Here is a 25,836-nt window from a genome sequence, read left to right on the forward strand (position 1 = left end):
ATTATATTCAAATCAATCTGTATTGACATATCAATAACATTTTTTTGTCCAAATGCACAGATTGCCACCTTTGATAATAGACGGCTCATATGTACTTCGACAGTCGACGCGAGGCGTGAAGTTGTGTGATTTGTTTTATTTTGTCTATTCAGTGTTTCTTTCGGGTTGAAATGTGTAATAACATAACGGTGGTTTATTAACTGTTTAATATCTGTGAAAGTGCACAAATGTGGGAAAATGAAACAAAGCCGCTAGACGTAACTTCTCGGGATCCTCCAAAAAGTCCTCTGAAAAAATCTCAGTAAATGACCACCATTTTACTGAAATCATATTTCATCGCATATCATCTCATCTCATTTCATTTCATTTCATCCCAGTTGATTTTTGTCTCAAATTAATCATCTTCGTTTCATTTAATTTCACTCCATATTATAATTTTTCATAAAAATAAGAATATAAATTAAAAAATAAGACTTGACCTAAAAGTCTTAGTTACCAGGTCATAGAATCCCTTAAAAAAGAAATATACACAAATAAAAATAAATCATGGTAGTTTTCCAACTAATTGTATTAGTTTTCCAATTACAGAGCATAATGCGACAATTAGTTTTCCAATTACAGAGCATAATGCGACTCAGTGACGCACAATGCCGAATTATGCTGAAGCTTAGTTGAGCATTATGCCGCTTAATGCGCTCTTGTGCTGTAATTGGAAAACTACCATTTTCATTTTTCGCTAGAAGTATTAGTGTCATAGATTATACACTTTGATTAGTGTTCTGTGGTCTCTTGTCATTGTCGTTTGTTTTCAACTTTTAATTCGCGGATTTTTCTTCAAATAGCCTTATGATCTAAATATTCTAAATTAATAAATAATCTATATTATTGACTATCATGAATAGCTATGAATAATTCAAGAAATTGTAGGGACGAAAAAGTTATTGATGAATACGAAGATGATGAAGTATTTGATGATTCTACATTTTTGGCGAATTTTGCAAACACTTCCTTCGATAAATCTAAGTTTCACGTAAAAACCTCAAATGGATCATTAAATAAAAATGATTTGAATGTAAGGTATGTGAATTCATTACTTAAAAGTGTTTTTGATCAGCTTTTTTGTTTATATTAAAATTATTCGAATAGATCTTAAATTAGGAAATTAAATCTATTAAACAAAAATCCATATGAATATTTTATTGGTGGTACGTTCCATTGACTTGAAAACGACAGTTTGTTTGATGGGAATCACAATCCAGTGTATTATAAAAAAATGTCTACACCAGCTTCATAGAAATAGCTTAATGTCTTAAAAAAGCAATTATCAAGTTTGAAAGGTGATGCAAAAATAAACCTAATAGTGACCTAACATACTAGTCAGACTCGGATATTTTATTAATACAAGTTACAATTTTTTTTTCATAGTGCATTATGTTGTGATGAGGAGTTAAATGGCTATGACAAACTATTAGGACAAACATGGATTTACCCAACAAACTATCCAGTCAGAGATTATCAGTTCAATATCATAAATGCTGCACTAGTGAAAAACACTTTGGTAAGATTGATATCTGTATTCTAAATGGCTTCCACTATATTACAAAAATATTAAAATTGTTGGAGTAATCTTGTGAGGTTGATTAACCTTTTTGCCTTGAAGTAGTCATGCATTCCAATTTAAAGGGTGAGATAGCTATTATACAATTAAATTAGTTTACATTCCCAGTGGCCCATGATTCTTCTATAATATATATATATCTCCCTATTCTTATATAAGAAAAGAAATTGTTTTGACCATATAGAGCTGCAATGATCTTTGAGAGAATATTAATTATTAAGTTTCATAAGTAGTCATCCAGTAATCAAATTTTTAGGTGAGTCTGCCCACAGGCTTGGGCAAGACATTCATAGCAGCTGTTGTTATGTACAATTTCTACAGATGGTATCCACTAGGCAAGATTGTTTTTACAGCACCTACCAGACCACTTGTGGCTCAACAAATAGATGCCTGTTATAATATTGTAGCTATACCGCCGAGGGATACTATAGAAATGACAGGTAAATTATGTTTACATTTACATTATGTTTACATTCAAGACATTTAATAATTAATAATTCAGACTTCATACTAATATTATACATGTGAAAGTAAAAGTCTGTAAAAGTTAAGTCTGTCTGTCAGTTGTCTGTCTTATTCACACCAAAACTACTGAACCGATTTAGATGAAATTTGATACACAGATAGCCTAGAGCCTGAAAAAGGACATAGGCTACTTTTTAATGCGAAAAAGGGTTGAAAGGAGGGTATAAAAAATTGTAGGAAAGTCATCATTTTTAGAGCTTGAAAACCTTGAAAGTTATTTTTTAGGCTGTGGGTTTGATATAAATAAATATGAAATTAGGCTTACACATCAAAATAACAGGTAGGCTATAATTTCTAAAAATATAGTGTGAATTACCCAAAACTGTGTGGTATATTAATTGGCCTAATTAATTAAATGTACACACAAGTATCCAATTGCCTTTTAGGTCACATGCAAACCTCGACAAGAAAATTACACTGGCAAAATAAAAGGGTATTCTTTGCTACTCCACAAGTTATATACAATGACATAAAATCAGGTATATGTCTTGGAGATAAGATCCGTTGTTTGGTAATAGATGAAGCTCATAGAGCTAGGAAGAATTATGCATACTGTCAGATTATTAATGCCTTGGATGATATGGGACACAAGACATATAGGATATTGGCATTATCTGCAACACCAGGTAGTAAAGTGGATGATGTTGTCAATGTAAGTACCATTATTATGAGTTTAATTACCAGTGTGCAGACAATAAGCTCTACTAAATTAAAATAAGAATGAAATCAATATTTTGTTTTAAATAATGAATGATACTTCATAATCACAGATTGAGACATATTTTTTTTTAACTATAGGTATAAATGGGCAGAAAGATTTCTATTGATAAGCTATTGATAAGCTTTGCTGTTATTAAAAAAGAATATTCAATACCTCAAAAACAAAAAAAAATGAATTATGTGCATAAAATAGACAACCTTGTTAGAGATTGATCTAATTATGATTGAATGGAATCAGTTGTACATTAGTTTGTATAAATATTATTCTTTTATTATGAACTAGGTCATCAACACATACACCTAAGTGATAAACTCATACTTTGATTTTGAAAAATAAACTAGCAGTAAAGGATTTTTCTGGACCACAGAACTAATTTTAATGGCAAACCATTCGGTTTTCAAATTAGACTTTTCTTCTCACAGGTTGTGAAAAGTTTGCATATAGCAAATTTAGAACTGCGATCAGAAGAGTGCATAGATGTGGCACGTTATAGTCATTCTCGTAAAATCAACACGGTTATTATACCTTTAGGAACAGAGCTGACTCACCTGAAACAAAGATATGTTGAGGTAATTCATATAACTGATTTTTAATCTAATCAGCTATGATAAAAACCATACTAATACATTGTATATAATAAATATGCATATAATGCAATTAAAATGATAATTAGTGAAATATACAAATCGAAATAAAAAAAAAGATATGAATAAGTGCTAAACTAAAATGTTTTTAATCATAGATTTAATTGTTTTAATTCGAGACTTTAAACAGATTAAAAAAAATAATATTTATAAGTTTCTTTGTGTTCTTATATCGGCAGCGTATAATTGTTAATTTTAAAGATATTTAACTACAAGCGAACGACAGGTGGCACGCGATTAGTTTCAAGAAATTGGTTATAATATACCTAGTGTAATAGTTTCATAATAGTCACAACGAAGCGTGAGGGAATACGACTAGATTTTAAATAAATGTATAATAAATACAGTAAAAGCTCTTTCATTCGCGGTTTACTATTTGCTGATTAAAAAAATGCAACCCATATTTAGGGCTAAAAATTTCTTTATTCGCGGGTCTAATCGGTACACCGGTACATACATATTGATAAAAAGGATTCCAATATGTTGGTATCCCACCGAATATCCTTTGTAAATGCATCGTTAAATGTATGTCGTAATTAGTTAATTATTGGTTATTTTTACAGATTCTAGACTGTTATGCAAGACGACTGAAACAATTGAACATCCTGCCCCAGAATCTAGGAAATTTATCAAAAGGGAGAATAGTCATAATGTACAAAGACTTCCAAACGAAAGACCGCAGTAATAGGTATAAATTTGACTTTAATTAGAATAGAGCAAGTAGCTTTTTTTAGGATAACTCGTGGCCCGGAGGCTTTTCTAGTTTCATCAGGACAGTTGGGCGAGCACGGGTTCAGCCAGGAGAGGTAGGAATTAATAACAGCTACCCGAGCGTCTCCAAAGATCCGACGAGAAACTCAGCGAGCTGATATTTCCGTTAGGTTGCACGTCGAACCCTTTGCCGAGTTCGAAAAGTACGGGTCCCGTAAAGTCCCATAAGCCTGCTCCTAGTCTTGTTTTTTTCAACCAGGTCAACCAGCAATACCCGCTTTTTTTTCTACTTAATCTGATAGCGTTGAGGGAGGCTATTTCAGCGTAACCTTAGCTAGTAGGTGAGCTCACGGGGCTCAAATCGGAGTGATGCTAACACTGACCCTAGCAAGAGCAGTGCTTCGCAGAATCTACCACCGGATCGAAAACGCGACCCACTGAGAAGATCCGGCGAGAAACTCAGTGGGCTGTGTCTATGGGTTAATTCGCTCGTCGAGCCCTTCGTCGCAAGCGACGGGTTCGACGAGGACGGTGACCGGTGCTTGTCATACCTAAAAGCACCGTTAATGGATCGGGAGGTTCCGTAATGACGTGCAGTCTTGTGCTGAAGGCGTCTAGTACTGAGGTTAATGGATCTGACGGATCCGTAAGGATGTGTACAAAAACAAATTAATGCCCTAATTTCGACAGGCATCCACAACACAACTACATTATGAAAGATTTCATGATGCTCATCGCTCTATTCCACGGGCTCGAGCTCTTAACCAAGCATGGTTCGAGAGTATTCCTGAATTTCTTTGATGAGCACCCTGAAAAGTCATGGATTCAGTCTGATGATAAATTAACCGGACTTTTGGAACAGCTGAGAGACGATTTAGGCATCAATCCTATGTCTTTGAATACCAGCATTTTGCCCGATGGAACTATACCGGAGGTAAAAATCTATATTATTAAAGCTTGAGACATTACCTACATACTGGTGCGAAGAACTATCGTGAGCCGCCATCTTGCCGCGAGTTATGTAGCGTGTAGCATGCGACCAGTTTTAAAGAAAAAAGAAACATGGAGACTTCACTCATCTCAATCTGGACGGTGTATTCACATTTTGATGTCTATAGTCTCCAAGCACTTAAGGTTACTAACCCCTTGTAGGCAGACGAGCACACGGTCCACCTGATGGTGAGTGGTTACCGTCGCCCATGGACTTCAGCAATGCCAGGAGCAGAGCAAAGCCGCTGCCTGCCGCAATTAGCATAATTTAAACTAATATATTTCTTTTACAGATTCCTAAAAATTTAAGTTTTGGCCATCCCAAATTCTATAAGTTGAAAGAAATAATGATGGAACATTTCACGAAGGCCCAACAAAATGGACAGGACACTAAGGCCATTGTGTTCTGTGAATATCGCGAGAGTGTGAACTTGGTGCACTGTCTGCTGCTGCAGTGTCGTCCTCTCATTACTCCTCAGACGTTTGTCGGACAAGGAGCTTCAGGTTCGTCAAATTAAAATTTTATTTTATTTTTACTGGTGGTAGGACCTTTTGTGAGTCCGCACGGGTAGGCACCACCACCCTGCCTATTTCAGCCGCGAAGCAGTAATGCGTTTCGATTTGAAGGGTGGGGCAGTCGTTGTAACTATACTTAAGACATTACAATTTATATCTCAAGGTGGGCGGCGCATCTACGTTGTAAATGTCTATGGGCTCCGGTACTCACTTAACACCAGGTGGGCTGTGAGATCGTCCATACATCAAAGCAAAAAAAATATTAAAATAGACAAATATTTAATATACAGATACAATTCCAATTAGCTATGATGAACAAACGAACTCACAGTCTGTCTAGTGTTAAATGGTCTCTGAAGTTTAATCAGATTAATCAATTTATTTGTTAAATATTATATGATTTTAAATTTCGAAACAGAAAATAAAATCTAAAAATAATTTTTAAAAATCACATGAAGGTGAACATTGATCGAATCGCATGACGTCATATCGTCTTCTTGCATTAAAACTGTATAATCTCAAAACTTACTAATTTTACAGGAGAGTGTTTTAAAGGTTTAACATGTGATATTTATAATATTAATCATATTTGCAACATTTTTTTTTATGTTTTACCATTGACATTATCTGTCTTTCTGTAAGATAAAATTATGCATTAATTTTGTTAATAGTAGTCAAAACATAGATAAATTAAAAAAAAAAAAACTAAAAGTAAACTACGCTCTTTTGACAGTATTTTTTAGAAAAATACTGGTGATACCAAATGATTCCGCATATAAACTCGATTTCGAATATTTTTGGAACTTGTACACTTTTAATGCGAGAAGACGATATGTGGTTAATCGTTGTGTGTTCGTGTAGGATCTACGGTGAGCTTGTAGTTGTATTACGGTCTGTCTGTGGTGAGCAGGTAAGGACGGCAGGACGGTGGTGTCGCAGCCGCAGCAGCTGCGCGTGATGCGTGCGTTCCGCGCGGGCGCGTGCAACACGCTCGTCGCCACGTGCGTCGCCGAAGAGGGACTGGACGTGGGCTCCGTCGACCTCATCCTCTGCTTCGACATCTCCACGAGGTCGCCCGTCAGGCTCGTGCAAAGGTCAGACTGCACTTACATTAGATCTTCTCAGTGGGTCGCGTTTCCGATCCGGTGGTAGTTTTTTTTTGTCCGGGCGCTTTTGGCCCGGCCCGCGAATACATAATAATAATCTGACAAAATCAGAGCCCTTGTTTATTTACTTTAGGATTAATAACGGAACCAGGATTTTTTTCATTTTTTATCTATAAAGTTTTGCAATACCATATAAACTTAGTATAACAGTTATACCAATATTTATATACCTGTTTTAACTTTTTCTAACTTGTATATACGGTGGTAGATACTGCGAAGCACGGCTCTTGCTAGGGTTCGTGTTAGCAACGTCGTCAGTTTTGAGCCCCGTGAGCTTACCTACTAGTTAAGGCTACGCTGATATAGCATCCCAAGGCTCTCAGCTTAAGTAAGAAAAAAAAAAAGAAAATCTTACATAACTTTTACACATTGTAGTATTCAAATCAAATTCATTTTAATTTACAGGTTCTCGTAAATAACGTACTTTTTGAGTATATGTTAAGAACCAATTCCAAAAAAAACAAGTATTTGGAAAAATATCAAAACAAACTAGCAATATTTTGTTCATTATCATTTAGATACTAAAAGTTTATTTAGTACATAGATAACATCATCGAGATTAAAGTTAATTTGATAAATGTTTAACGTCACTAAAAATTATCTCAAATCATGTCTATATAATACTTAGAACACATCCTACCACCAGCAATTACGAATATTTAATAAATTTTACAGATTTTATATTTAATACTTGATGTTCTTGTTGTTGTAAAACTATTGTATATTTTCTGTAAGTATTGATGTAATACTGGAAATATTCATGGACACGAGTAATTTTGAAAAAAAAGTCCTGTGGGATTTGAACTTCGAGATAGTCGTATCGCTCAAGTACACCGATCGTCTTATCCTTCAGGCCACGGAGATTACAAAAGTGGCCAGGGTCACTGACATCGGTTGTATTAGGTCGGTGCGCGGACGATGTTATCTGTTCTTTTTACTTAATGAATTTGAACACTTTTTAAAAAGCTTAATCTGAACTAAAATTTAACCTTACTTTGAAATCAATAGTGTAAAGAATTTTTTTGTATATGAGTATAAGATTTAAGATTATCAACCTGCAGATGTATATTCAAAGGCTCGTCACACGCAGCGTCTCACCTCTGATGAACTAGTGGACCCGCAGTATTCGAAATTCGACAATAATTAATTGAAATTATGACTTTATTACATTATTATGGTTCTATTATCCAAGACTATTAAACTTCTATAATCACAGATTTCGCCAAAACTACACTATAGACAAATAATATTAAAGATAAACAATATTAACCTATTCTTAATTTGACCATATACTTTAAGCAATAACAAAAGTTTGACAATAAACAAAGAGTATATATATGTGTGTGTCTCAAATACATGGTAGGTGTGTGTTTTTTTTTTTATAGATTTAATATATATTATTAATCCCTTTTTTTATATTTGCACTCCTTCTTTATATTTTCTATAAGTGTGGGAAATTTCATATTCCTCCGTCCGTGCAATTTTCGTAAAAAGGGGTACATATGTATTATATATATAGATAATGATCGTAAAGTATTAAATTCTATAGGTGCGGTAGGACGGGTCGCGAACGTGGAGGACAAGTGTATATTCTAGTCACGGAAGGAAGAGAGCATCAGGTAACATTGTCTTGTATTATATTTTGAGAAAGCAAGGGACTATGGTATGGAATTTTGATCACGGGGCGGAGTAGCGTGAGGTCTAAATCTCAGTTGTATGGTAAAACGGTCACCCCACCATGCAAATCGGAACGCATTACTGCTTCGCGACAAATGTAGGAAAGGTTACCACCAATAAAGATATTCAGTTTAGATTATTTTATTTTTAGATTAGATTAAAGTACCTAAAAGACAGATAAAGCACTGTCGTCGTTATAATCAAACATGCGATAATATTTCTTTTGTTTTTAATACTACTATTGCTAAAATCATTTTATTAATCGATAGACCATCATCCTATGATAGGTTTGGTGAATTAGCAATCAGTCTCGCCGCTCTTGAAAAGGTCACAGTAACCTGTGTCCATTTCCTTAGCATATGACATTCCCGATCCTGCGGAAAGAATGGAAAGCAGTCGACGTCGCCCCAAACACGTCATTTCGGATCCTCCCGATCCACTAACGGTGCTTTTAGGGACCTCAAGCACCGGTCACCGTTCTCGTCGAACCCGTCGCTTGCGACGAAGGGCTCGACGAGTAAATTAACCCTCAGACACAGCCCACTAAGTTTCTCGCCGGATCTTCTCAGTGGATCGCGTTTCCGATCCGGTGGTAGATTCTGCGAAGCACGGCTCTTGCTAGGGTTCGTGCTAGCAACGTCGTCAGGTTTGAGCCCCCTGAGTTCACCTACTAGTTAAGGTTCCACTGAAATAGCCTCTCAAGGCTATCAGCTTAGGTAGGAAAAAGAAAATTGCATATGTTTATATTATTTTATTATTACACTTTCAAAGCTCTACGTCTATTTGCAGACATTAATGGATTGTATGCGTCAAAGGGACGGACTGAACGCGAAACTATTGCAGTCAAACGAAATCAAGGAGAGCCTTTACAAGCGCAACCCGCGCATGATGCCGCACGACTTCACGCCCAAATGTCAGATGCTGCACATCACGGTCGCCAAGAGAAACGAAACGAAACAAAACAATGAGAATTGTAAAAAGGTATTATCGTATTGAGTGTTAGAAGTCGTCGCGGCCTAAAGGATAAGATGCCCGGTGTCGATTCGTCTCGAGCGATGTAACTGTGCCAGTGTTCGAATCCCGCAGGCGGGAACTTTTTTTTTTTAAATTAGACGTACTCAACGAGTGGTTTGTACAATAAGGAAATTACATAATTAAACCCGACAAAATTATGTTTAAATTGTAGTAATTTCAATAATGAGGGTAGGCCGCACCATACTGCAGACAGACATTAAATTTTACAATTAAATTACATATAAAATATGATGTTTAAATATCTCAAGCTGAGCGAGTCGCAAGTTCCTTTTTTTCACTCGCTCAAACCTCACTATCTAATGAAAATACTGCTTTGCATCGATACAGGCGGAAAAGTGATACCCGCCCATCCGAGTCTTACCATATGCCACCAATAATGAAGCAGTAAGATTTCTTTCCGTTTGCACAGGGTCAGAAGAACATTCGTTCAATGCTGCTAAGCAAATCGAAGGAGCCTTCGAATACAACGAAAAAATCGAAAGGCAAATCGGAACTCATAACAAATGAACAATACGGCAAATTGTCGCCCGAGACCATCTCTAAGAATAAATACTTTGCTGAACACAAAGAATACTGGTCCATGGACAGAGGTCAGTTTTTTTGATAATTATTAGCTCAGCTCACAGGTGAACGATCGCGAGCACTTGTTGATTGACTTCGTAACTTCGTTTAAACATTTGAAGTAACGGAAAAAATACTCATGTACATGAATTACAATAAATTTATATGTAATAAAAATATACCGTTATAACCCATAGACACTCACGGTTAGGCTGGTCCACAAGTTTAAAGTTGTTCAGCGAGCTATGGAGAGGGCTATGCTTGGAGTTTCTCTGAAAATTCGAATCCGGGACGAGGTGATCCGACAGAGTACCAAAGTTATAGACATAGCACAGCGAATTAGTAAACTGAAGTGGCAATTGGCTGGCCATATTAGCCGGACAACCGATAACCGTTGGGGTAAACGCGTTCTTGAGTGAAGACCGCGAACTGGAAAACGCAGTGCAGGACGCCCTCAGGCTCGGTGGAGTGATGATCTGTGCAGGGTGGCTGGCAGGAACTGGATGAGAGAAGCCGAGGATCGTGCTCAGTGGCGCACAATTGAAGAGGTCTACGTCCAGCAGTGTACTGCTATAGGCTGATGATGATGAAAAATATACTTGATTATTTTCAGAAACATATCTAAAAGATGATAGTAATGTTGAAACAAATTTGGATATGTCGAAGTGGTTGGAACTGCAGAGAACTCTACAGGACACTGTGAACGTTGAACATTCGGAGGACACAGTTCTTCTGACCGAACTACTTCAGTTCAGTAAAACGAAAAAAAACGAATTGAAAAATTCACAGAACAGTCTCGGTAAGTATTTAGCGGTAGAATAAATTATGTTTGAACATTACAAGGTACTTGTCATACTCGAGGCGCACGTGCGCTCGTGACGAGGTCGCCTGATGAAGTGAAACAATGAACGTTAGCAAACGCGTTCCTCGTGCGTATGCGTGCGAGAGAGATAGGTATAGGCTGCGAGTGAGATAGTACCACTGACTACTGTCGCATCGTGTTACATAGTTGATACGGAATCCAGTGGCCGTCTTGCTAACAAAATAATATTTATTTTTTCTGTAAAGCATATTTTTTTATTAATCTTGTTAGTTACAATGGCTGTCCTACCCTTCAAACCGAAACGCATTACTGCTTCGCGGCAGAAATAGCTCGATGGTGGTTCCTACCCGTGCGGACTCACAAGAGGTCCTACCACCAGTAAGTTATCTGAGTCAACCTTTCGAATTAACTGAAACTTGAAGCTGTTGATCTGCAGTAAGCTGATAGCGGATACGATATTATTAACTGTATGCTAATATCGTTTTGGTCTCTGTCAAATTTACATTTATTTTGTGACTTTAAAAAATTGTATATTTTCCACATTTTCAGCTTCACAAGAATTCTTCACAAAATTGCAAAAGCCCTCTCCGGTTAAATCGAAACAGGCAAGAAAGAGACAAAAGATGGCGAGCTCGCCCGGGAAAAAGAACGGAGACATCAGGGCCTTGTTCAGTACGGCGACCAAGTCGACCAAAAGCTACACGAAATTAATCAACGATTTAGGCCTTCAAAACGATAACACAGCACCCGTTGCCTTCGTCGACCTTCTTGTTGATTTGAACTTAAATAACTCGAACTCTGAGAACAAATGTTATATCTGTGAAAACTTGTGCGAATGTAAAATTTTCAACGGTGTGTCAGACAAAAAACAAACTTCCGGTCTTTTAATAAATTTGAATGAAATAAATTTACCTGATGTAGATCTAATCGATTACATTTCTGCGAAGTCTATTAGTGAATACCGGAATAGGGCTGTCGAGGATCGAGCTTCACCTGACGTCAACAAAACAGATTTAGCTGAAAAAAATGTTTCAGCTAACTTTGATTTAGACTTGGAATTCGACTCACAGATCTTTAGTGAGAAATCGAATGACAATGAATTTGAAAAAGGTGAGGTGAATGGAGAGGACAATTTTGATATAGGAGAACTTCATGATATATTTGCCAACAGTAGTCCTTTGGACAATTTTGAAGCTGAAAAAACTGATAAACCCGAAGAAAATGAGAAGAAGGTACTGAGTTTCTTTGGTCTTGACAGCGTTGAAGATATATTTGCCGATTACGAAGATAGTTTCGATAAGAAATGCGACGAACCAGAGATGAATGATATCGAGGCAGATAAAACTGACGATGTGACATTCCTAAACGTTCGTTCCACAACAGAAACTCACAAACCAATGCCAGATGAAAATCCGTTAAGTCCATCTATTTTATCTGGAAGAGTTAAAGCCAAAGAACAGGTGACGTCGCCTATACTCTGTTCTCAAAAACGCAAATTCGAACTGAGCACCAAGAAAGAGATACATCGGAACTCTACACCGATCGCTAAAAAGAGTCTATTATTTGATAAAATAGACAACAATGCAAGTTCTAAAAATAAAAATACATCAAACACAACCGAAGATAGTATGTTTACAATAACCCAAGTACTTGAATTAATTAACAAAACAAAAGACGAGAAAGCTCTTGCATCGGTAGCTACACATTCAAAAACTGATATAAACGACAATGAGGATAATTTATGCGTTTCTCCCATTCTACCATCACAGACTGAACGCAAGAAGTTAACCGATTTGACGAAATCTAATAGAAACTCTTATTCCAGAGATCTTTCACAAAAGTCCAGTATAATAATTTCAGATAGTGACAGCGATTCCAAGGACACAGTGATCTATGATGCGGCAGACGTATTTGGCAAAAGCGAACGTGAAAATAATAGTGAAAGTGGCGGCTCGATTTCTCATTCCGACAAAGTTTCTAGTTTAATGCAAGATAAATTATCTGTACAAATTGACTCTAAACGTAAATTAGAAATTGATGATGACGAGATAGCTTCTCCGTATTTTAATAAAAAACCAAAGTTAACAAAGAGCCCCGACAAACAGAGAACATTAAAAGAAAAGATTTTGGCTTCCGTTAGTTCGTTCAAGGTTAAACAGAAGTTCGATAACTTCCATTGCTCCGTTTCCCAAAGCAACGTCTTGTCGCAAAAGGAAAATAGAAATCCACAATTTGCTTCTCAATTCGCGAAAACTACAAGCGCTGCCGAGAAAGATGTCAAAGGAAATTTGGAGTTCTTGCAAAACTATCGACGCGATCCAAATAAGCTGCAACAAAGCTTAATGAATAAATATAATACAATATTTAACAATAGAAGCCCTGAGAAATTACAATCACCGCAAAAACGGAAAATTGCTTTCGACGATAGCGATGACGATTTCATCTTAGATGATAAAAATAAATTTGCCGACAGTCCCGCGCGAAACAGTTCGCTCAAAACAATCAAAATTAAAAAAGTAAGTACCACACAAAATGCAAGCATTAGTATTAGAATTATCACATTTCGTCTTCTCGCATTAAAACTGTATAATCTCAAAACTTACTAATTTTACAGGAGAGTGTTTTAAAGGTTTAACACGTGATATTTTTAATATTAATCATCTTTGCAACTTTTATCTTTTACCAGTTACATTATCTGTCTTTTAAAGTAGGATAAAATTATGTATTAATTTTGTTAATAGTTGTCAAAAAATTAGTTATAATAAAAAAAAAAAAAAAATCTAAACTACGCTCTTTTGACAGTATTTATGAGAAAAATACTGGTGATACCAAATGATTCAGCATATTAACTCAATTTCGAATATTTTTGGAAATTGTACACTTTTAATGCGAAAAGACGATTTGTAAACGCAAAAGTCAACCTTAACTAATTTAAGATGAGAATTTTCTATACGTATTTAAGTCTTCATTGTTATTTACAGAAAAAAAAGAAATGTAACTCTTACTTGGATCTGGAAGCGGAACTGTCTGATGTAGATGATCGCGACAGTGGTGATGAACTGTCGGACGAAAGCGTCGGTAGTATCATCGACTTCATATGTGACGACAACGTAACGCAACACGAGGATGTGCAGGCACTTTACCTCAAAACCACAAAGTACGTTTTATCCCATTTAAACACCCTATTTATTCCCACCCCGATAACCCGGTCAGGTATTTAGGCAAAAGTAACAAAGTTATTGTATATCATCGGTTCTTGTTACGGGTGCAAATTTTCAAGATAATTGGAGGTTTTGAAGTTGTTAGAAATTACGTCGAAGGCTTCCGTTGCATAAATAGATACAGGTCAAGCTATTCTAATATTCTATTCTATTCAAACAAGCTATTCAAACCCTATTCAAATATCTCTGAAACCGACACTATCGACATATAAGAAATGCATGGATTTCTTACGCTGATTGATAACTATCTGAACAGATTACATTAGGATCTCAAAATAATAAAAAAATACGGCTATAGCCCGTCCATACTATTAGTATACTTATGTTTGTAACTAATTCCTAATTTCACCGCAACTTTCCTTTGATTTGAACCTAGTGAATGTACCACTATATGACACGATCTTGTTTGCATGTTTATATTATTAATCGGTTTCGCAGGAGTCCCCTAAAACAAGGTGGCTTCAAAATACCGGAGTTACCTAGAAGACTGAAGGAAGATATTTTATCGCAATTTGTTGAAGAAGATTCATACGAAATGGTACGGTCATATTCATTTTATAACTGACTAACGGCCCGCCCCGGCTCCGCTCGGGTCTTTAACAAAAAAATTCAACCTTATTTTAGTTAGACATATTATGCTGTCGCGAACTTTTTGTAAATAAAATAATGTGTTCTACAAAGTCGTAGTACATTATTTTATTCTATCATCAATACTTTTTGCAGGGCACGCGATGTAAAGAATATTTTGGGTAATTTTTTTACACCTTGGGTTACATTATTGGAGTTTAAGGATTTAGTAAGAATCCCTAATTTTTTTCAAAAAAGATAATAGCCTATGTCACTCGGGAATAGTGTAGCTTCCAAACAGTGAAAGAATTTTTCAAATCGGTTTAGTAGTTTTGGAGCCTATTCAATACAAACATACAAACAAATCTCTCCTCTTTATAATATTAGTATAGATATTAAAACTTAGAACGAAGAAAGAAGCTAATTAAATTGCGAATTGTAAACTTCCTTTTTCCTCTTGTATGAGGTTTTTGCGCCTAGGCATTCCGTATATGACGGTCTGCAGATCTAGAGTGGACCGCGACCCAAAGATGTCCTTAGGACCCTACCTATTAAACTACAACCAGACTCGCGGCGTCACACCGAGGACGCCCAAAATTTTGGTTCAGAACGCGATATCCGGCCTCGATCCACGGCCCACTGGATTGCTTTTCCACAGTACATTGTGAAGCTGACTTTAAGTATCGTGATAATTAACAGTTTTATTTGGTATTTCGATGAAAGCACTTATTTGTCCCAGCGCATAACATTATGTAACTTGACCGCATTACTTGTTCCAAGTTGACGATTTTCATACTTTTAGCGATAGTCACAACGGAGTGTAACCGGTTTTCACTAGTAGATAAAAATCAAGAGTACTGTTAAAATGATTTATCTAATAATATTACAGGATAGTTTCTGTGTAGACTCTCATATTGGACTTACTCAAGTCAATGAAGTCTCAGCACTTGAAGTGGCGGAAATGGTTTTAGAAAAACGGAGAAAAAAGAAGAAAAAAAGTAGAATACAGGAGCCACAGTCTCCAGAAGCTGGTGACAGTCCTCTTGTGAAGCGAAGTAACAAAAATTGTAAGAGGTCAATACAAAGCGATTCGGATGACAGCAGCTGACGTATGTTAATAATAGATTATAATATTGAATTTTAGAATATGAATTTGAGAAAGAACCAACAAAATAACTTGTTAAGAGTATTTTTCTTTTTAACCGACTTCAAAAAAGGAGGAGGTTCTCAATTCGTCTGTATGGTTTTTTTTTTAGTTTTTAACAACTTAGCAACAACGAATTGCTGTAACTATTTAAGAGACATGCTGAATGTTCTTCTGGACTCTAGAACAATTTTTTGTGTTACATATTTATGGTTTCTTGCATTTCAAGAGTTTCCAATCTTGATGGGTAGTGCCGTACACTTGTAACCAAGCCAACAATGATATTATGGCCTACTAGAACACAGTCATTCAATGTTAAATTTAAATTTGATTTGTTAATTGATGATCTTTGTATTCGTAGATTCGTATATACATTTGGTTCTGTGATATAAATTATCAATCTAACTGTAAATATCAATTATAATCGAGATATATTGTACTACGAATTATGTCATTTGTAAATAATAGTATATTTGTAATACATACATGTAAAGATAAATATGACCAGTTTTTTCTTCCATACTAAAACTACAGAGTAACCTCGCAAAAAATATACATACCTTACCATCGAAAGAAGATTGATGTTGGTAAATTTCCGCAATGTCAATAATCTAAAGTATGGAGTTCTTATATCCACTATATAAATAGTATATAAACTAAATCTTTAACATTCTAATGGATTTAACTACAATGAAACAAAAAAATACTACTTATTTATGATTTATTCTGACCTTATTGTGTAGATATAATCGTTGTTTTTTTTTTAAATTATAATGTGACTAATGATCTAATGCGAAAATAAACACGCACACTGGTAAACATGTGTTGTCGAACCATTAAAAATGAGGTTTAAAAAACTATAATGGAAACCTGATATTTATTACATATTTTTGTTATAATCCTACTACCTATTATTCCAGTGTTTATTATTGTTACTCATCTTCTAATAGAAAAGTTCTCATTTACTATACTACGGATAGTCTTGATCCACTGTTTAGTTTTTTATTATTAATTCATAAGCACTAAATATCAGATACGTCGATACAGAGGTAAAACTTTTAACTGCAGCTTCAAATGTATGAGAAACAATTTTGCGGACAAACGATAATATCTTCCTTAACTTAGTGCGTCATTACTCCATTTTAATATTTACAAGAACATTTTTATGCAGTCGTTTTTTGAGAATTAACATTTTCGGAAACTTGACTTTTCTTCCCTTTCTGCATGTTTTCTACCTCGGCCTGTAGTTCCGAGTATCGCTTTTGCAAAAGCTTCTCGCGTTCAGTCTGTCGGCTGACGTCTTCGGTCAACGATTCTATTCTACGTGGAATGGCCGCTTTCTCCTGTTCAGCCAAGAATTTAAAGGTCGATAATTCTAAATTAGCTTGTTCTATTTGATCTTGTAATTCTTGAAACTGTTTTATGAGAGCTGCGGCACGACTCTGGTAACCTCCTGTTAGCACACGAAGTTTCTTTTCCATTTTTGAACATTTTTTTGCTTCCTTCGCCATGTGATTTCTATTCTGCTCTAATCTTTTCTCAGCAGATTCTAAACGATCCTTCTTGCTTGCCAAATTAGCACGCGTGTAACGATGTTGACCGGGTAGAAAAAGTACCTATAGGAAAATGTGTGTAATTACTGTAATGTGCTAATTGATTGATTTCTTTAATCCTACGGTTCAGTTAGTAAAAAGGATTATTGGAAAATTATATATAGATTTAACATTATAAGCATTTTCATCTCGGTACCACCACTTCACATTATATTTAGTAACATAACACTTCCAAAGAATAGGTGCTTTGTTTTAGACAGCCACTAAAAAAAAAATTGGTAGCATTAAAATATTGTGAGAAAAGGGTAAGAAAAAGAATACTATGATTCTCATACCTGTGCTAAACATTCCTCCCAGACTTGAGTGTACGCGTCTATACTAAGGTCTCCATGACTCATGCCCGCTTTCACCACTTCCATTTCTTTCTTCAGTGCTTCTTTAGCGGCAGCTAATTCTTCGTCAGCAAACTCTTCATACGGATGCTGTTCTAAGTATGCTAAATGGGATGCTTGTAGTTGAATAGCACGCTTTTTATCTACACCTGAAAAACATAATTCCATTAATATTTGAATGTCTTCATACTCTTAAGGTGAATTTTGATTCCTGTATTTTAGTACCTTTGTTAGGTTACGCGATGCTACAGAATTACCGCATATTAAAATTTAAATGTTTATGTCTTCACGAAATCGAATTATTAATCATATCGTAGCAATATTCTCAATCAATTCTTGCCACATAGGGTAGTAAATGGATAAAATTTTCAGAGCTTACCGAAACCAACTTAAAGCTTTTTTGATTGTGTCACTCTGTCTTTGTAAAATACTGATGCTAACAAGGTATGTTGAGAGCACGGTTCATACTGTAGCTCCAACATTCAAAACGTCGAGCAAAGTTATATTAGTAAAAGCTACGGCCGCCAGACTGGTGATCGCGGTACAATAGCCGGTAGGCAGCGGCTTGGCTTTGCCCCCGGTATTGCTGAAAGCCACGGGCGACGGTATCCACTCACCATCAGGTGGGCCGTATGCTCGTCTGCCAACAAGGGCAATCAAAAAAAGTCTGTAACCACTACCGAGGCAATCAAGTGTGTGAATGTGGGAAATAAGAAACCTTCGGGCGGGTCCCTGAGGGCATCGTAGTGCAGCATGGTGACCATCTCGGCTTTGAGCAGTTCCTCGGCGTGCTGCAGCGGCGTGAGGGCGGACAGCGAGGCGGCACCGCGCAGCACCGACACGTTGACGTCGGCGGGACGCGCCGCGCCGCGCTGCACCGCCAGCGAGCGACGCGACAACTCGGCCGCGCCTGCCATACGACAGTATAATCAAACCGAGTTGGTCGTAGCGATTCTTAAGTTCAATGAAGTTCAAACGACGAGTACTTTTGAAACGTAGCTTATGATGATTAGTAAAAATCCTTGCAAAAAACTTTCCAAAGATACAGGCGAAAACTCACGTTTTTCTTCTTGTTCCTTAGCGTATCTAGCATCAGCATCAGCTTGGTCCTCCACGGAAACGACTGTGGCCGAATCGTCCTTATCTTCACCAGCCTCTTGCTCCGGCACCACGATTTCGTAATCATTTCTCGGAACAGGCAGAGATTGCAAAGCGTTTCTGACTGATGTTTTTGCTTGTTTTTGAAGTTGATGGGAAATTTGAGGAGTGTCACCACCATTCACTCTGTCTTCAGGGTTGATATTAAGTTTATCTCGCAAGCCTGGGGTCAGCCCAAGCTGACTATTGCCATGTCCCGGAGTGTTAAAACTGCCAGGTGTGGACACTTCACTGCGAGATGATCTGAAACAAAATAATGATTTCAATATCTATCTATCTACTGAACAATGTGGACAGTATTTAAACTTTTGATGCAAAAATACCTGAATGGTGTAGCAAGAACAGTGTTAGGTGTGGCCACAACTTGATTTTGAGGTAGTGCCCCAGAAAAATCACTCTCATGTAATGGAGTGTTCAAGCCTCCTTTCAATGGGGTGTCCACATGAGTTAGTGCCATTACATTCTGTGCTTCCATTAATATTCTGTAATTAAAATGTTTTTCTTAGTAAGTTATAACAGCATAATTAATATCAAAAATAATTTTATTTCATGTATTTGATGGTAGGACTGGTGGTAGCACCTCTTGTGAGTCCGCGCGGGTATTATCGCTTAGTCACGTTTGCCTTTCAAGCTTCGATATGTAGAGTGGTCGGTCGTTCTGTACCTGTCATGTTGTGCTGGCGTGCGCAGAGCAGTGGCGGGCGCGGGTGTGAGCGCGTACTGCGCGACCAAAGCGTCGGTAGCGGCCACCGCACCGCCCGACGCGGCTTCGCGAGCCGCCTCCGAAGCACGCCCCAACTTTACCACCTGCTGCAGCTCCTACGTCACAACATCATGTTCGTTATGTAATTACATATTTTAATTATCGTATAATAACATCTTGGTAACAGAAATCGTGGGTAACAAATAAAATATTTACTGGTGGTAGGACCTCTTGTGAGTTCGCACGGGTAGGTACCATCGCCCCGCCTATTTCTGCCGTGAAGCAGTAATGCCTTTCGGTTTGAAGGGTGGGGCCGTTGTAACTATTCTGAGACCTTAAAACTTATATCTCAAGGTGGGTGACGCATTTACATTGTAGATGTCTATGGGCTCCAGTAACCACTTAACACCAGGTGGGCTGTGAGCTCGTCCACATATCTAAGCAATAAAAAAAAAGAAGGAAAAATCTAGTGATGATTAGCTCTGGTGATACACAATGCTATTGTAAAAACTTATAATTTTGATTTCTCTTCAATATTTTAATTTTCAGCTGGCAGATTTCTCGTCAGTCAGTAGGTAAGCATTATGGTAACTTGCAACCGACCCTGCCCTCTAAGCCTTGGTTTTCCTCCCACTGCCATCTTCCTAAAAAAATTGTCTCAGCTATAATCCGTCTTAGACTTGGCCATGTTTGCTCCCCTGTTTTTCTTGCCAAAATTAGAGTCCGTGACCATTCTCTTTGTGAGTGTGGATTAGATGAGGGTACCCTGGATCACATTTTCTTCGACTGCCCCAATATCGTATCCCCTCTTTATGATATCCTTCCCAATGACATTCCCCGACCTATTAATATTAATTGTTTATTAACTTTAGTCTATTCTAAACATGTAAATATTCTGTGTAAATTTTTATCTGCTAATAATATTTATCTCTAAAGTAGTTAGTCTAACATATATTTGTTTGTGCTGTTCTTAAAACCACAGATTCGCGTATGGAAAAACCGACCAAATTTACTTGTATTTAGATTTAGTAATTTTTTCCCTCTCTAAGCACCTGTCATTTTTGTAAATACTTTGACATTGGCAAAATCAATGCCAAAGGCGTTGGAGCCAAATTATCTAAAAGAAGAAGAAGATTTTAATTTTCAACAGTTATCTAAAGTTTTTGATATTTGATCTATCAATGATCACAGTAGATCACCTTTGATAGATTGAATTAAAAAATAACATACTTGATCAGTAACTTGTGGCTCTGGCAGCACAAGTTTGCTGCGTTTTCTTGCCGGAGCATCACCTTGTAGCATGGCTTGTGGCACATCATTTTCCTTGCGTTGTTTTAACTTTTGCTTATCCTTGCGACGTTCTCTCTAAAAATATTAGAATAAAATATTGTAATAAAATAAAATCTTTATTATTTTTAACCACAGAATAGAAAAAGAAAAAATATACATGAATATAAAAAAAATGTAGATAGAAGAAGCATCTCATATTCCCTACTTTCCTTACTTCCCTAACTTAACAACTTTAAGTATAAATTAAGTACATGTAACCAACCTCCTCTTTCTCAGAATGTAGTTCACCATCAAGGTGTTGTTGTCGGAGTCTTGAGAAATCAGGAGCCATGGGATCAACTACTTCAGTCGAAGTGTCATAGAAACCAGAGGCTGGTCTCTTTTCAAATGGTATCTCAGCATTATAATCAACGCCACGTTTTTTTTTACGCCTGGGGAACAATGAAGCATTATATTAATAATAATATTATTATAAATAATAATAATAATAACAGCAAGTAGGCTATCAGCTTGTTCATCCGCCTATGCAAAGACAATCTTAAAAAATATAAAAATGGTACTCAATTTTACACGACCAATTGAATGTAAAATATTCACTTTTTTTTGTCTATTTCATATACATATAACTTATTTTGTTTTTAAACCTTAATGGTACAGCTATCCCAGCAGCACTGAGTTCCCTTCGTTTCTGTAGTGCAGCAAGACGACGAGCCTCTTCTAATTGCTTTTCACGAGCCTTCCTTTTAGCTTTCTTACCTTGAGTGTTAGCTAAACGTGCACGAGCTTCTGAGAGCATCTCCAATTCTAGTTATCAAGAATAAAATTATAATCAAAAATCATGAAACAAAACAATTCTAAACTCTGGCTGTGAAATACATGTACACTACTCATTCTCTATCCTCAAAGTCTATAGTGTACATTTTCTAAATGGCCACTCTAGCTGGCGTAAAAGTATCACTCTTAAAACCAAAATTATATCGTAATCAACAATAATTTTTATCTATTCTTCAGTTTTATAAATTTGAAGGCAAAAGATCATTGTGACACAAAAATGAAACACACCACGTGTAAACTTCTAATGTTGTTCGCACATACATTCTTAAAGATATATAGCTAAAATGAGTATATCAATTATGGGAGGATGTAAAAACTTGTTGCTGTTGCTGTTGTTGAAATCAGCATGAAGTGCATCATCAACGTACTTGGAATTCGTAACTATCACTAAATTGTCTTCATTTTTAAGAGCTAATGGTTCTTTTTACATTCTGTGTTTTCAATTATGAAAAAATATACTAAACTATACAGTGAACTCTAACCTAAATTCACATTATTAACTGAATTCTTAACTAAAAGACTAAATGATTTTTCAAATATGATTTGCTTACCATCTTCATCCATATCTTTTGGATCAGGTCTAGCAGGTTTTGTTTCTGGATTAGGATCAATCTCACCAGGCTTCAGCTTACGTGGATCATCACCCATGTCCTCACCTTCCTCTTTCTTTTGGGCTTGGTCTCTAGATGAGAGTTAAAGGAGTTTACAGAATTTTATAATATTCATAGATAAGCATCTGTGGTCTGACAGATTGTGTTGTGAACCTGTGTTTTTGTTGCATTTCTGTTCCATTTGTCGAAGATCCAGCATTTTTAAACTGGAAAATATGCTTGAAAGAAGAATACTTTAAACTTGAAAATCAGGATAGCCAATTGATTTCCACATTATTTCTAAAGCTTTATGGTAGCCACATTCACATTATGATGTCTATGAACCCCATCTGTCTATTTAGAACATTAAAATAATTGTATTTCATCATCACACAAACCTCAAGATGGTCAATTCAGATCTCTAGTTCTATACTATCTATCTCTTATATTGCTTACTGTTGCCTGATTTGTTTAGTGTTAATAAATATTGATGCTAACACCAAAGCAACTTTTTCAGATACCTATTTGAGTGATTGAAACCAAACCTAACTACTTAACTCTGTTTTATTAGATACAAGGAACTCAAACTTAACAAGATAATTAATTACTTACAACAAATATTCGTATCTTTCCAAACATTGTGCAGCAGTACGTCCGATGATAGGAGCAATGGTCCTCCACTGAGTTGGCATCAATTTGGCCAAGTGCAACAGCTTCTCGTCCTCTTCTCGGGACCATTCTGTTTTCTTTATACTTGGATCTAACCACTCGTACCAACGGGCTTTACATTGTTTTGCAGATTTACGATGGAGCAACGAAGCTATACGAGACCACTGATTTTTCCCATATTTCATTACAGCCGCTTTAAGGATTTCATCCTAAAGTGACATACAAATAACATAAGTATTAAGGAATCATAAGATACTTTCTTAATAAAGAATACAAAATAGTAAAATAACAAACCTCGGTGTTGCGCCAAACGCCACCTTTTATCATAATCCGAGGCATGTTGGATAGTGTTTATTCAGCTTATAAATAAATGAAATCAATTAAATTTGAATAACTACTAATTCAATATGCAATAATTTTCAATAAAACGTCTCCATTTAGCGAAAATTTAATAAATGAGATTTATTTTATGCTTAGATCAATGAAAACTACCTATAGAGTTCTATATCTATAATTCAGAGACATATTTTTTTGGTACAAATTTTCCTTATTAGGAAAGGCAAGGGGATCTAAGGCCATATAGTCTTTAATCCATAGACAATACATACACAAGATATAGGTAAAATAAAAATTTAAATATATATATATATATATATTTTTTTATGACCTAACGTAACATAGCAGTAATGCGTTTCGGTTTGAAGGGTTGGGCAGCCGTTGTAACTATACTCGAGACCTTAGAACTTGTATCTCAAGGTGGGTGGCGCATTTACGTTGTGGATGTCTATGGGCTCCAGTAACCACTTAACACCAGGTGGGCTGTGAGATCGTCCACCCATCTAAGCAATAAAAAATAAAAAAAACCATCATTAGAAAAACCAGAAGAAAAAAATGTGTGTGTGCATGTCACACACCTTACGTGTGACACGGTAGAAGTGAAACTAGTAAAAATTAAAATAACCGCAAGTGTCAACCATCCCGCAGTGCAATGAAGCAGCCTCACCCTGTGGAAACCGCCTGCATAATCACGGTATCCCTACGCCAGGTAAGTATGATTTAGCTTTTTTTTTTCCTACCTAAGCTGATAGCCTTGAGAGCTATTTCAGCGGAACCTTAAATAGTAGGTGAACTCACGGGCCTCAAACCTGACGACGTTGCTAACACGAACCCTAGCAAGAGCCGTGCTTCGCAGAATCTACCACCGGAATGGAAACGCGACCCACTGAGAAGATCCGGCGAGAAACTCAATGGGCTGTGTCTGAGGGTTAATTTACTCGACGAGCCCTTCGTCACAAGCGACGGGTTCAACGAGAACGGTGACCGGTGCTTGAGGTACCTAAAAGCACCGTTAGTGGATCGGGAGGATCCGAAATGACGTGTTTGGGGTGATGTCGACTGCTTTCCATTCTTTTGATTTAGCAAGAGAAATACGAGAACGTCTATCAACTGTGTGACATCTCATCACCGCGATACAGGAATTGTTGAATTTACGTGCAGGGACATTTGCTGATAACAAACGGATGGTTACAATCAATTCTGTCACCCCGTTTCGGCTAGATGTTGAGTTCTGGGACACCCTGTATATGACACAAACTTCTATAGACTATACATAAACCATAAACATTTTTTGTACTCCTCCTGTCCTACCTGAAGTCTCAGTAAATTCTTACCATTATAATAGCACATTACAAGATTTCTCCTCATGTCATCTGATTTTAATGGAATTAAATTATTTTATTTCATAAAATTTCATCCCTTTTGATTACCATTTACAGATGAAACAACTTCTTTTAGTCCGCTTCATTTCATTCTTCATAAAAAAAGTTAAATGTGTTACGTTAAAATTGCAGACTATTTATACTCGACGCCAGTAATAATGGTATCGAAAACGTCCTTACGCATCTAACAGATACATTGACAGAATGCTAGAGCATTAAGCCCCTTCAATTCTAATTAGCACTGGGAGCAGCTTAGCTGCTTAAGTGCTCTGTTAACCGGACTGGTCAAACTCGGCAGAGAGTTCGGCGTGCAACCCAACCGCCCCAGCCCGCTCAGTTTCTCGTCGTGTCTTCTCAGCGAGCCGCGATTTCAATCTGGTAGTAGATTCATTCGCGAAGTAGTTGTCTTTGATTTGTTAGGTCTCCTCCGGAGGCGCTCGGGCACCTGTTAGCAAATCCCATCATTCTTGGTTAAGTCTGTGGTCACCCACATGTCTTGGTAAAACTGGAAACGCCTCCGGGCCACCAGTAATACTTCCTTCCCAAAAAAGGCATCGCAAGAAGGCGATTGCCTTACGGAAAAAATATAGCTGACGAGAGTAGTAATCTGTGTGAGTGAGACAAGATACAATTGTAGTGGTAACTTTTTGGCGGGAACGCAAGGAGTGAAGTTGTGTGAATTGTTTTATTTTCTTTATTTAGTGTTTCTTTAGGTTTATATATGTAATAATGATATGAAATGAAATTAATGAAAATGAAATAAAGCCGCTGGAGGTAACTTCTCGGGATCCTCCAAAAAGTCCACTGAAATAATTTCAGTAAATGACCACCATTTTACTGAGATTATATTGCATCCCATATCATCTCGTCTCATTTCATTTAATTTCATCCCAGTTAATTAATGTCTCAAGTTAGTCATCTTGATTTCCTTTCACTCCATATTATCATTTTTCATATGTAAAATTAAGAATATAAATTAAAATAAGACATGACCTAAAGTTCTTAGTTAC

The 25,836-nt window shown here is 36.6% G+C and overlaps 2 protein-coding genes across 2 annotated transcripts; one reads left to right on the forward strand and one right to left on the reverse strand.

Annotated features, from left to right (window-relative positions):
- The first annotated feature begins 776 nt into the window (after positions 1–776).
- On the forward strand, positions 777–16,418 carry Fancm (FA complementation group M). The gene is made up of 17 exons (XM_028170084.2): positions 777–1,077; positions 1,426–1,558; positions 1,875–2,058; positions 2,530–2,795; positions 3,287–3,433; positions 4,072–4,196; positions 4,910–5,153; positions 5,503–5,713; positions 6,636–6,819; positions 8,441–8,510; positions 9,358–9,549; positions 10,013–10,193; positions 10,778–10,963; positions 11,537–13,503; positions 13,969–14,144; positions 14,647–14,746; positions 15,665–16,418. The coding sequence occupies exons 1-17, from the start codon at positions 905–907 to the stop codon at positions 15,881–15,883; spliced, it is 4,758 nt and encodes a 1,585-aa protein (XP_028025885.2). The 5' UTR covers positions 777–904; the 3' UTR covers positions 15,884–16,418.
- A 205-nt stretch (positions 16,419–16,623) lies between these two features.
- Positions 16,624–23,633, reverse strand: Cdc5 (cell division cycle protein 21). Its single transcript, XM_028170087.2, has 12 exons — positions 23,403–23,633; positions 23,052–23,317; positions 22,401–22,531; positions 21,660–21,819; positions 21,278–21,446; positions 20,956–21,090; positions 19,687–19,841; positions 19,346–19,504; positions 18,925–19,265; positions 18,583–18,774; positions 17,808–18,013; positions 16,624–17,535 (listed from the first exon to the last, which is right to left on the reverse strand). Exons 1-12 carry the CDS (start codon positions 23,445–23,447, stop codon positions 17,083–17,085), a joined length of 2,412 nt encoding a protein of 803 aa, XP_028025888.2. The 5' UTR covers positions 23,448–23,633; the 3' UTR covers positions 16,624–17,082.
- Positions 23,634–25,836: the final 2,203 nt, after the last annotated feature.

This window comes from Bombyx mandarina, chromosome 09 (genome assembly GCF_030267445.1).
Source record: "Bombyx mandarina strain Sakado chromosome 09, ASM3026744v2".
Lineage (NCBI taxonomy): Eukaryota > Metazoa > Arthropoda > Insecta > Lepidoptera > Bombycidae > Bombyx > Bombyx mandarina.

Bases quoted from the DNA above. Each gene is read 5' to 3' on its own strand.
- Cdc5 (XM_028170087.2), bottom strand. From the start codon at position 23,447: ATGCCTCGGATTATGATAAAAGGTGGCGTTTGGCGCAACACCGAG. The intron at 19,266-19,345 runs GTATTTTTGCAT...ATTTTGTTTCAG, and splicing joins GTTCTTGCTACACCATTCAG to ATCATCTCGCAGTGAAGTGT. The intron at 18,014-18,582 runs GTTTCTTATTTC...TATGTTTTTCAG, and splicing joins CCTCAGGGACCCGCCCGAAG to GTGTAGATAAAAAGCGTGCT.
- Fancm (XM_028170084.2), top strand. From the start codon at position 905: ATGAATAATTCAAGAAATTGTAGGGACGAAAAAGTTATTGATGAATAC. The intron at 5,714-6,635 runs GTTCGTCAAATT...TGTGGTGAGCAG, and splicing joins TGTCGGACAAGGAGCTTCAG to GTAAGGACGGCAGGACGGTG. The intron at 10,964-11,536 runs GTAAGTATTTAG...CCACATTTTCAG, and splicing joins AAATTCACAGAACAGTCTCG to CTTCACAAGAATTCTTCACA.